The sequence below is a fragment of the Neolamprologus brichardi genome, chromosome 17, assembly GCF_056152115.1.
Source record: "Neolamprologus brichardi isolate AB-2024 chromosome 17, ASM5615211v1, whole genome shotgun sequence".
In the NCBI taxonomy this organism is placed as follows: Eukaryota; Metazoa; Chordata; class Actinopteri; order Cichliformes; family Cichlidae; genus Neolamprologus; species Neolamprologus brichardi.
In genome coordinates this window covers 35,035,018-35,047,641 of record NC_142120.1, presented here as the reverse complement: position 1 = coordinate 35,047,641, position 12,624 = coordinate 35,035,018, and the positions used below count along the sequence as shown (strand labels likewise).

At 43.0% G+C, this 12,624-nt stretch overlaps 1 protein-coding gene across 1 annotated transcript; it reads left to right on the top strand.

Annotated features, from left to right (window-relative positions):
* Positions 1-8: 8 nt before the first annotated feature.
* On the top strand, positions 9-6,491 carry selenoo2 (selenoprotein O2). The gene is made up of 10 exons (XM_087830561.1): positions 9-442; positions 1,411-1,614; positions 1,724-1,901; positions 2,001-2,131; positions 2,251-2,528; positions 2,628-2,790; positions 3,209-3,394; positions 5,416-5,572; positions 5,843-6,034; positions 6,124-6,491. Exons 1-9 carry the CDS (start codon positions 9-11, stop codon positions 6,008-6,010), a joined length of 1,899 nt encoding a protein of 632 aa, XP_087686687.1. The 3' UTR covers positions 6,011-6,034; positions 6,124-6,491.
* The last annotated feature ends 6,133 nt before the right edge of the window (positions 6,492-12,624 follow it).

The following is a 12,624-nucleotide window of genomic DNA, read 5'->3' as shown; positions in this document are numbered from 1 at the left end:
ACGTCTTCATGGAGTCTGCTGAGTGTGTTCCGTCGGCTCTGGGGCGCTTACCTTTCAATAACACCGTATTGAAAAAACTACCAATAGATGACTCGGACCAACCCGGGTCTCGGGTGGTGCCAGAGGCTTGTTTCTCCCGAGTTCGGGCTCTCCAACCGCTGGTCCGACCTGTTTTTGTGGCACTATCACAGTCAGCACTCTCTCTACTGGGCCTGAGTGCGCAGGAGGTGCTCAGCGATCCTCTGGGTCCGGAGTATTTGAGCGGCTCCAGGCTGTTGCCGGGCTCCGAGCCAGCGGCGCACTGCTACTGCGGGCACCAGTTCGGGCTGTTTGCGGGTCAGCTCGGAGATGGGGCTGTGATGTATCTCGGTGAAGTGGAGTCTTGTGCACACGGGAGATGGGAGGTTCAGGTGAAAGGCGCAGGAGTCACACCTTACTCCAGGTATTGTTTGCTTCCCTTAACCTCCCAGGACCAGATATGTCCACATATGGTGTCCACATATGTGGACACCACGTTTTGGGTTGTCTAGACCAAAATACTAAATTTTGCTCTACACGAGTTCAGGTCTTAGGAGGTTAATGAACACGTGAATAATATCAGGTTTCAAACATTATACAGACTCATCTCCTGGACAAAGTTGATATTTATATACCCGGGACCGTTTTTCTTCTTGCTAAATGATAAATAAGGTCACTTCAGTAAGTGACATAGCAAACATTAGTATAGCTCACGTGAAAGCGTTCACCCGGGCAGAGCTGCTTAAGAGATTAACTGCCTGGCACACATTAAACGCTGCTCAATAACTGTGTGCCTGGTACAAATAAACGCATCCAGCCTCTCCACCTTATTTGATTAGTGTAGGGTGTTCAATTAAAAGTTAAAGAGGTTAAGCAGAGAAAGTTTCCTCTAATAGAGGTCCAAAATATCATACTATTCCAAAAGTGTTATATGCACAGCAAACATCTGACTGTCAACTAAAAGAAAGAAAGTAGCTATAATTCAGCAGTCTTAATCCATTATTTATTATTATTTTCACACTGACCTGGGGGTAAAGAGCTTTTGAAAAGGTTTTCTTCAAATTAAAAATAAATCAGTAAATAAATAACGAAAGGATGTAGTTTTTCAATCTTTCCTAACCACATTTCTAGCACTTGAAGAAAAACCTTTTTCCCATGGCTTCCCAGTGTTTTTTAAGTTAGCTTAAAAAAAATCTGCTTTAGGGACCATTGGATGCAGCTGAAGTTAAGGGGGAAAACCCCTCTCAGATTATAAGAATTGTGCTAGTATTATGACTTGATTGGAATTGATCATAAATTATCTCAGCCTTTGTTTGAGTTGCTAAAATAGCTTGGCCACACGACGGTTACTGAGAGCTGAATAATCTGACATATATATTTGGATTTTCTCAGAGACGGCGATGGCAGGAAGGTGCTGCGCTCCAGCATCAGAGAGTTCCTTTGCAGCGAGGCCATGGCTGCCTTAGGGATACCCAGCACTCGTGCAGCATCCCTTGTCACCTCTGACCTTTATGTCAGCAGAGATCCACTCAACAATGGCCAACGCATTCTTGAGCGCTGCTCAGTTGTCCTTCGTGTTGCTCCTACATTCATCAGGTTGCCACACAGGAAGCAATATAGAGAGAAAAATATAAGTAATAATGGTGTTTTTAAAAAACAGATGCTATCATGGCTCTTTCTCTCTTTTTTTTTTTCTTTTTTGAAGGTTTGGCTCTTTTGAAATCTTTCTGGGCCGAGATGAATTCTCAGGTCTGCAGGGTCCCAGTGCCGGGCGGGATGATATCCGTGCTCAGCTGCTGGATTATATTGGTGACACTTTTTATCCTCAAATTCAGCAGGCTCACAGCATCCGGAAAGACAGGAATTTGGCTTTTTTCAGAGAGGTGAGAACTAACAAAAATTTCACGTGCTTTACTCTCTGTTTAGGTTGATTCATTCCATGCTGGTGTGTCAGTTTTCAGTTTCTACTTGTTTATTTTCAGGTGATGACGCGAACTGCTAGGCTAGTGGCCCAGTGGCAGTGTGTTGGCTTTTGCCATGGTGTCCTTAACACAGACAACATGAGCATCCTGGGTCTTACCCTGGACTATGGCCCCTTTGGCTTCATGGAGAGGTATGCAGCGAGAAGTAGAAGCCTTACAGTCTAACTATGCAGTGTTTGGAGACATAGTAACTGAAAATTACATTCTGTGCTTGTATTATATGATACATGATGACTTTTCTGTGTGTCAGATTTGATCCAGACTTTGTCAGCAATGCCTCAGACAAAAAGAGGCGCTACTCGTACCAATCACAGCCATCTGTGTGCCGCTGGAACCTGGCTCGCCTAGCTGAGGCGTTGGGCTCTGAGCTTGATCCAGCAGAGGCAGGAGCCGTCCTGGATGAATTCATGCCCACGTATAAGGCGTTCTACCTATCTATCATGAGGAAAAAGCTGGGCCTTGTAAGAATAGAAGAGGTAGAGGACCGAGAGCTTGTATCAGATCTGTTGCGTGTCATGCACAACACAGGTAAAAAAAAAAAAAAAAGATTCTTGGAAGCCTAATCATTAAACCACCTATATGTCCTCTCCCTCTGTCACCATTGTGCTTTGGTATTATGCCTTCCAGGTGCCGATTTCACAAACACCTTCCGCTTGCTGAGTCGTGTCCCCTGGCCTGAAGAGGGCGATAGTGAGAGAGCCACTGTGGGCTCAGTGGTGGACCTCATCCTAGAGCAGTGTGCCTCTATTGAGGAGCTAAAGGTGGCTAATAAGCCAACAATGGAAGATCGGTGAGGGGGTGTATGGTGGCTGATGTTCTTTTCATAGAACAACCAGAACATGTATACAAGATCTGCCAATTGCCCACCATATACTCCCAATGTTACTCGAATCCTTGCTTACCACTGTAGTTTCAAATCGTTACATCTGTTTTTCTTTTTATATGCTAGCAATTTGGGAGCCAATCTTACCAGGATAATCTGTAAGTTAAATTTAAGCTTTCTGGTATTTTAAATGGGTATATTGTGGAAGACTCTAATATGTATATATGGAAAAAACAAGAAGCACTAGAGGTGGACTTAACCCTGGAGAACCCATGGGGTCAGAGCCGACCCCATTGGTTTTCTAGGGAAACCATGGGGTCAAAATTGACCCCATGGGTTCTCCAGGGTTAAAATGAACTTTAAACATAACCATGTCTCTTTTTAGTGAACTGGCAATGATCCTGTCTCTGGCACAAACCAATCCACTCATGTTTGGGATGGTGGCAGACAGCCCAGGTATGACCGAACAGCTTGAATTATTGGGCCGACTCAAGGAGCTCGTCGAGACCAACCAAGATGACCTTAAAAGGAAGCAACGTGATGACTGGATCCACTGGATTGGCCAATACAGGTATGAAAAGAAAGCCAGAATTTTTTTTTTATGGCTTCTACAAAAGCGGCTGGTGCAGCACATTAATTGAAAAGCTTATTTGGTCCCTAGATCCCGCAATCTGCAAGAGCACTGAGGGTACTTGTGATTGATTGTGTTGCACTCTGATTTGTTGGAATAGCATCGCTGACGAATGTTTGCCAGAAAAACTGAAAAGAAGATGCAAAACAAAAGAATAATTGTTGTACTCTACATCAGCGGTCTCTAACCTTTTTTGCACCATGGACCGGTTTATGTTCGACAATATTTTCACGGACCGGCCTTTAAGGTGTAGCGGATAAATACAACAAAATAAAACCAAAAAAAAAGAAGATTTTTTCATAACACACGGGAAAAGACCCAGGGAAACCGAGTTAACAATAAAAACGATTAAAAAAAACACTAAAAACCGATAAAAACCATGAATTTTACACCTGAGCCTCAACTTTCATGGCCCAGTACCAAACGACTCACGGACCAGTACCGGTCCATGGCTTGGGGGTTGGGGACTGCTGCTCCACATCAAACTCATTTTATATAGTGGGCAGCACACATCTTCACACACCCGCGTTCTCTGTTATCCATTGGGGCGGATGGGCTGGGAGAAGGTGTTAGCCGTCCGATTGGGGTCTGGGATGTGGGGCCTCCCTGCTGCTGCGGAGCTGGGGGCAGTCTGCTTGCCTCCACCCCAGGGGAAAGGGTAACACCTCCTGGGTCTCCTGGGTGTGGTTTCCCCCTCTGGGGGCGAGGGTACCTGGACCTGGGGTATAGAGTATGTTTGGGGAGTGTGATTGTGTGTGCAATATGTATTTGTGTCTGTTTTTACGTTGGGTGAGTGCCGAGTGTTTGTATATGTGTCCATGAGGGTGGGAATGCACGTTTGTGTCTGTGTGTGCCTGTTTGTCTGCGTCTATATGTCAGGTCGGGTCTCAGACTCCACCTCTCTGGGAACATCTCAGGCCTATCTCCCCTCACCACACTCCCTGCTGGTTGCTGATGCCCTCAGGCGTCGGTGCGTTGGTGGTTCTTGGTGTCCGGGGCTGGCTGCTCAGGTATATACTGGCTGGATCTCCTCCATGCCTGCTTGATGCCCTGGGGGACGGGGCTATGTCTCCCTACACTCTCTAGCAGATCATCACATGGAGAAACCTTTTGAATACAAGCGCAGTCATCCATACAGGTGTGCACTGTTCATAGACACAAACTACACCTTTCTTGGCTGCTACCTCGAAGCACATTGTGCTGTTGGTCCTGCGTGCTGCAAAACAATATTCAATATTTAGTATTTACTGTTATTTACGCTTAGCTAGATTAATGCGATGGTGTTGTGTTTATTATGTTGCGCTCTTTTTTTTTTTTTTTTTTTGCATGTTTTCTGTCTTTTTTTCTCTCAACAGGTGATCCGGGAGATTTTCTTTTCTTTTTAAGTGTCCTTTCTTACTGTCCCTCTTCCCCTCTGTTTTTCTTTTCCTTCATCTTTCTTTCTCCCTTTCCTATCCCCCAGACATGTCTGTCCTGTTTGTAACAACTGAAAATAAAATAAATAATAACAACAAAGGTCGATCAAATGGACCAATACAGCAAGGCCGTGATCTATCTATCCATCTATCCATCCATCCAATATGAAACAAAAAGCTTTTTCCGCTTATCCAGTTCAGGGCTGTAAGGTGGCTGGAGCTGTGAAAGGCTGAGTACATCCTGAACAGGTTTCCAGTCTGTTGCAGAGCTCACACAGAGAGACTGGCAACCACCTGGGCTTTCCTAAGGGAAATGTAGAATTGCCAGTTTAACCAAACATGTACGTCTTGGGACCATGAAAGGAAGTACCGGAAAGAAGCCACGTATAAATAGTACATGCAAACACCGCACCACAGTGCTGCCTAGCTAAATATCTGTTCATGCTGATTTACACAATGTTTCAGATTGTATGAATCAGCAGGAATATCTGTTTTACCCCCCATCATTTTTCTACCATCTTGCATTTTTATGTGTTTGAATCTCAGGATGCGTTTAGGACGGGAGTGTGATAGCACAAGTGACTTACCTGTTATCATAAAGGAGCGACTCAAAGTGATGAACAGCATCAACCCCCGTGTGGTCTTACGCAATTACATTGCTCAGAATGCAATTCAAGCTGCAGAAAAAGGAGACTTCTCCGAGGTTAGGCAACATTTTTTTCATGAAACTTTAATGTAGTCCTTAAGGAGTGTGAATTTCTCATTGAAGTGCTTGTTTACCTCAGCATTATTGTTGGAATTAATTGAAGTGAGTACAAGTCAGTTAAACGGAGTCCGTCACTAGGTGGAGAAAAACATGTTTCAGTCATCACCTGCCTTGTTGCATGTCTAGCAGCTGTTTCATTTCTTTGAGTGAACTTATTGTACCTCCAGTTACAGGTCATTTAAAGGTTATTGTCAATGTGTCCTGCAGATTGTTAGGGTTCTCAAAGTTCTCGAGAAACCATATTCTGATCCTGAAACTTTGTTTGGACCTGATGGATGTGGTGAGGTGGAGCACAGTGGGGCGGAGCTGGATGTTGCATATGACGGGAAGCCTCCAGCTTGGGCACAAACACTTTGTGTCACATGATCCTCGTAAAACCTCCCAAGCAGGTGGAGGAAGGTCTGTAGGACAGCAATTTTACAAGCAAATGATATCTGTTGTTGCCATTTTGTTATCAACAACTCACTTATTTTCCATTTTCTCCTCAGACTTTATTTCCTGCTTCCTGTTGGGAGGATGTGATGCAGTCCTCTGTGTTCTGGTGTTCACTGTTGTGCATTTAGTTTGGTATTTGTGTGATCACACGCTTTTATTTCAGTGTGCAAATGTGTCTGATGAAAAGAGTAAAAAATAGACAAACAGAAACGTCACTGCTGATGAAGTATGATGGCTCAGGCTACCAGTCACACAATGATCTGCCTGGGCTTGAAACACAAATGAACATCAGGATATAGCTGTAATAGTAACAAAATTAAGAAGTTTAAACTGCTGAACATGATATGATTAGTGGCATAAGCATGTGAGAATTTGTGGGTATTAGTTAATAGCAATATATTGTTTGTTAAATAACATGATTTTAGACCTGTTAATTAAAGTCCCAATAAATCATTTGCAAATAATAGCCTGTATACTTTACAGCATTTCATTCCTCATTATTCTGTAATTTCTCAAATGTGTTTATTTTTTTATCATTTATTCACTATAATCATGTACATGTCTTACTCAGAAATAGTAATAGCAATACAGATAGATGACCGTTGGTAAGAAAGCCAGTGTGATTTAGTTACATACCATCTAGGGCAGGGGTCTCAAAGTCCAATCCTTGAGGGCTGGTGTCCTGCAACTTTTTCATGTGTTTTCATGTTGCAAAACTTCTGAATAAAATTAGTAGGTCATTAGCAAGAGTATAGAACCTGACTGCATGCTGAAGTGGCAACCCCTAACCCTACTCAAGTAAATTGAAGTAAATGTAAGTGTTTGGAAAAATGTACTTCTAAAAGTACTTTTATTGCAGCATGTTCATTCACTTATGCGCTGCTGTAACATGAATCAAATGACCTCAGCCACCTCAGCATACAGTGAAGTTCTATTGAGTCTTGCTAATGACCCTACCAATTATATTCAGGAGTGCTGCAACAGGGACACATGGAAAAGTTGCAGGACACCAGCTCTCGAGCACTTTGAGATCCCTAGATTCTAGGGATAATGGAGCACCACAAGTAGATAAAGGGAGTTCCTGTTCCAGTCATCAAATCACGGTATAGCCAGTTTTTCAATAAAGTAGGATTTATTTAATCATATTTATATAAGAGAAATGTAAAAATAACCACAAGCATAGCTAAAATAATAATAATACAACATGTATTACTACCTAAACCTAAGTAAAAAGTAGCTGTCATGCAGACCCCTAAATGGAGAGAGATATTAACAAAAAGCTACCCTTCATTTAGGGCTGCACAAAACATTACAAAGCAAAGGCACGACGGGAACTAACAAAACCTAAACTAAAAGCTAAAACACAAAACACTACATGAAACATGGAAGTTCATGGAACCTGGAAAGTGAAGCAGACAAACCGACAACAAACAGAGGAAGACAGAGGACTAAATACACAAAGGGGTAATGAGGGAATGAGGACCAGGAGGGAAACACAGCTGGGACTAATCACACACACACAAACTCAATTGAATTGAATTTTATTTATATGCCGGCAAATTACAACAACAGTCGCCCCAAGGCACTTTATATTATAAGGTAGACCCTGCAATAATAGATACAGAGAAAAACCCAACAATCATATGACCCCCTATGAGCAAGTGCTTTGGTGACAGTGGGAAGGAAAAACTCGCTTTTAACAGGAAGAAACCTCGGCAGAACCAGGCTCAGGGAGGGGTGGCCATCTGGTTGGGGTGAGAGAAGGAAAACAGGATAAAGACATGCTGTGGATGAGAGCCAGAGATGAATAACTAATGATTAAGTCCAGAGAGGTGTGTAAATGGGTAGTGAATAGGAAAGGCGACTGAATAAAAAAGGCGAACTCATCAACGATAGCATGTTCTCTATGAGCTCGAGAGCAGTACCGCCACCCAAGCCTGACAGGTTGAGTAGCTTTTCGGCTCGTTCAGCGCCGGAGAGGTCATAGCGCCGAAGAAGCAGCTCTTTAAGGGCGGCATATTTCCCTTGGGTGGGTGGGTCCCGGAGGACTGGTGGCCAGCAGGTCGAGCGAGCCCACCACATGGTGATACTTCGTATCGTCAGCCGAGATGCCGCGAAGGGCGAACTGAGCCTCCACGTGTACGAACCATGACCGGGGGTCATGGAGCCAAAAGTCCGGCAGTTTCAGCGCCACAGCAAACGTAGCTGCAACAGGGGGCGGAGGTCCGGTGGCCGCTGATGCATCCATAGCGGAGTCTGCGTTATCTTCGGCCCGTAGCATGCTCGAGTCAGGGGTCACCAATGTGGAGGTAAGCATCAACGACACAGAGCTCTCAGTTCTCACTCCTTTTTTATTCCTCTCCTACATCAACTGCACATATCGCGCCACGAAACACAGGAACACACTTCCTTAACACTGTAGTGATGTGTCGGTCCCGAACGAAATGGCACTGAGAGCCGGCTCTTTGACGTGAATGACACGAGCCAGCTCCTTATCGCGGGCTGTGGGGTTTTTTTTTTCTTTCTCTCACCCTCTCTCTCGCACTTTTTTTTTCTCCGCTTCACTCCGCATGTGAGCCTTGTGCTTTGCGCTGGGATGAGGGGGGAGGGGCGTTAGTTACACTCTCAGTAGCACAGGAACAGAGCGGGAGGGAGAGAGAGAGAAAGTGAGCCAGGGACAACAATGTCAAAGGTATAGTAATTATCCACAACTATTTTCAGTTGCAGATGATAAAGGATTCAGAAAGTTTATTCATGCAGGCCCATATGACAGAGAATGTGCATCTTCTTTTAGTTTTCATATTTTAATTTATATTTAATTGTGTTGTGGTTTGCAGTGTTTTGTGTTGTTTCACTTTAAATTGGTTTAAAAGGAAAAAGCTGAAAATTTAAAGAGTTAAAAGTTGAAATGTGAATAGTTGGTTTTTGTATTATATGATTTATTTTTTACATTTTATGTGGAGTGAATAAATAAAAGTATATTTACGGTGGCCCCTAGAGACAAAGCACGTACAAACTTCAAAACACGTAAAAACTCCAAAACACATATGTGAGAGATACACATATTGACGGGGTTGGGTTATGTTAAAAAGTATAAATTGTTATACTTTGTTCATTGGTTGAAAGGTACCCCACACTTCTTTTTTTTTCTTGCTTGTTTGTTCTGGTGTATTTTTCATTTGAACTGTTATTCTGCCAGAGTACTCATATTTACAAGATGGCATTGAACGCCCCATTGGTGTGTCAGGAAAACTCTTTTGTACGTATGTTCCTTGAAGGGGATTGGAGTCGTTCTCTTTTTCCAGCGCAGCCAAGGGCTAGAAGTTGAAGAGGAGCTGCTGTATGTTTTTGTCATCGATCTGATTGTGAAATAAAGCATATGCAGTGAGAAAGCAACTCCCGGAATCATCCCTGCCTTAAAGCTGCAACACGTACAAACTCCAAAACACGTACAAACTCCAAAACACGTACAAACTCCAAAACACGTACAAACTCCAAAGCACGTACAAACTCCAAAACACGTACAAACTCAGAAACACATAAAAACTCAAAACACGTACAAAACACAACAAAAGTGCTCCAGGATGCTAGGGCGCAGTGTTGAGCTTTTGTTACCTAGTGGCTACACAAGCCAGCAAGTACCAACGACCAGATTTGGTGTGTGGTAGTAACAGGTAAATGAACTTTTTTTTTAAAAATTATTTGAATATATATGAGTGCTTGTGTATAAATACACAAACAATACACATATGCTTTCAATTGTGTAATTTAAGTGATCTAGGTAGCTCTGTTTTGGAAGTTCAGTTAACGCTAGAAATGTGCTTTGAAGTTCATACGTACTTTGTCTCTAGGGGCCACCGCATATATTTATATATAAACATATATAAATAAAACCACTTTTTTTTACATTACTAATTCCTTTTGTGCATAATTTTATATTTTTGTTAATAATAAATTAATCAAAGCAACTTAAGGCACACTTATTACTATTCGTCGGATTTATTATTAAGTGTGCCTATGCAAAGAGGCACACTTATTACTATTCGTCGGATTTATTATTCTTATTTTCCTTTTTCCGCCTGAAATTTTACTTTTATAGTTTTTTAAATATTAATATTTTAGTGAAAATTTTCCCGCGCTTATGTGCCGCACAATTTTGAGACAAGGGTTACATATGTTATATCATTTTGTGCGGCTGGGTCTGGACTAGTATGCTATTACTTTTGGTGTTTATGACTTTTATAGTTTTTTAAATATTTAGATTTTAGTGCAAATTTTGGCCCATTTCTAGGCCCATGAGAAAGATTCAACTTTTGGCCCCATAGAAACAGATTTCAAACTTCATTTGTGGTGTGTTGGCTCTCTTTAATGATATGTCAGGAGTGGTACTGCCTGTCTACCCGTATTTGGATTACCGTAATGACGGTCGCTGCTTTCAGGAACTATTGGAATTTTTAAGGTTGCACGAACCGTTGAATAGTTACGGTAACCGCAAGGGTGTATGCTTGGTGGAAAACTCCATATCCCACAATTCATAGCACGCCTCTACCGAGTGAAACAATGGCGGCTGCCACCTCGTTTTTATATTCCTCTTATTCGTATTTCTAGGTCACAAAATAAACTTTTAAGATATTTTCAGGCGAGAATGTAGTTGTGTAAACTTCAAATATCTGCTCGTTTTATCAAGAAGTCCCATATTAGCAACAGTTCTCTCACGATGTTACTGCTAGCGCCGCATGGCAGCTAGCCGGCTAGCTGGCTACCGCGGCTTGGCTGACACCCAGGCCGGGCTGACTGACACCCAGGCCGGCTCACGCTCTCGTTTCACCCCCTAGTCTTTCGTGATTACTCTTGGTTGGCTGCTGGACTTATTTTTCATTTATATGGGCTGGTGATTCATTTATTCATTTTAGTAATGGTAAAAACAGTGAAAGGTGGTTGTCCAGATGCTGGTCGATGTGGAAAAAATAACTCAGTTGTTTGGTGGTGGCTAACGCGGAGCTACAACAGAGGGCAGCTAGCCACCGGTGTATGACAGAAAGGTGATGGGGAAAAAGAGAGATGCGAGGCGGCCGCTGAGCGACTGGGCCTGGCTTACACCGAGAGCGGTTCTCTGTCTCGTTTCACCCCCCTCTCTCTCTCTCTCACGCCGCCGGTACGAGTGTCCTGTGAACTGAATGTCAGGTAAGACGTTATGTATATTTTCGTTGTGCTGACTTTTTACAGTCAGTTACAATAAGTCGTACTGCGCGCTAGCTAGCATGACAGACTTTCTATAAAGCTGTGTGGGTGCTCTGTTACTGATGGTGAACTTTATTGTATTCATAAGGTTAGGTTGTAGAGTTGCCAACAGTCCCGTGCAAATGGAATCGTCCCGCATTCAGAGAAAATATTACGCATTTCGTATTGAGCTGAAAAGGAACACAGTTTGTCCCGTACTTGAGGTAGAACAGAAGAAGACACAAAGCTGGATTTATTCTGTCATTACGCAGCCTCCCCTGTCATTCTCTCGCCTGTTGCAACTTCAATCATGAAACTGATCAATGATGGGCTTTTCTCTCTTGTTTGTTTATCGCGCTGAACAACAGCAGCACGTTTAAGCTTGATCAGCTGCTGTTAGAATTTATTTGATATTAATTTCTAGTATCAGCTGATGTTTGCTGGAGCCACAGCTGTAAAGTCGGCTGGTTGGAACCAGGAGATGTCCTTACTGAATCATCAGAGCTGAACTGGTGATGGAAAAACAGGTGACATGAATGAGTTGAAGGGAAGTTATGAACTGTTTCTGAGAGACAAATAACACTAATATCCTTTTCTGTGTAGCTGACAGCTGGTAACTGTGCAGGGGCGGATCTAGCAAAGCTTTTGCCAGGGGGCCAGGTAGAGCATTAACAGAGAAGGGGGGCACAAAGAAATACTTTTCTTTCTTACTCTCATATAAAATATTTACCTTTTATTAAATAGTTATCTGAATCTTACAACCAAAATTTGTATAATAATACACAAGATTGGCTGTAGGCCATTGTTAATCATTCAGAACACTGTGTAAAAATAAGTGAATGCAAATAAGTGAATGCAAAAGTGCATAAATATTTATTTTACATGTTTGATGTGTGTGGCGGGGCGTGGTCTGCAGTGCTGCTGCAGGGGAGGTGGACCCACCTCAGTGGCATCTGCAATCACGCCTCTCAGGCGTAAAGTCTGTGCTCTCTCTGCTGTTTTTTTGGTGTGTGAGATGAAAAGCTACAGCCGGCTGTGTGGGTACAGCAACCATGTGGTCAATAAAGTAATCCTACAAAGCGTGTTCATGCAAACATTGTCGGGTCTGCCGTGGTACAATGGGACTTCTGCTCATGAACCTCTGTGCACAGCGTCTGCAAATCGGGGCTGTACGAAGTTACCTCATCTTTACACAAAACCGTAAGCTGTCATCTGTGAGGCGCGTCCGGTGTTTGTTTTTACCATAGTTCATGGTGGAGAATGGCTGCTCTGCTGAGTTTTGCTCTCTGTAGCCGTATGAATGGCAAACTACACTGATTAGCAGCGGCATAGGC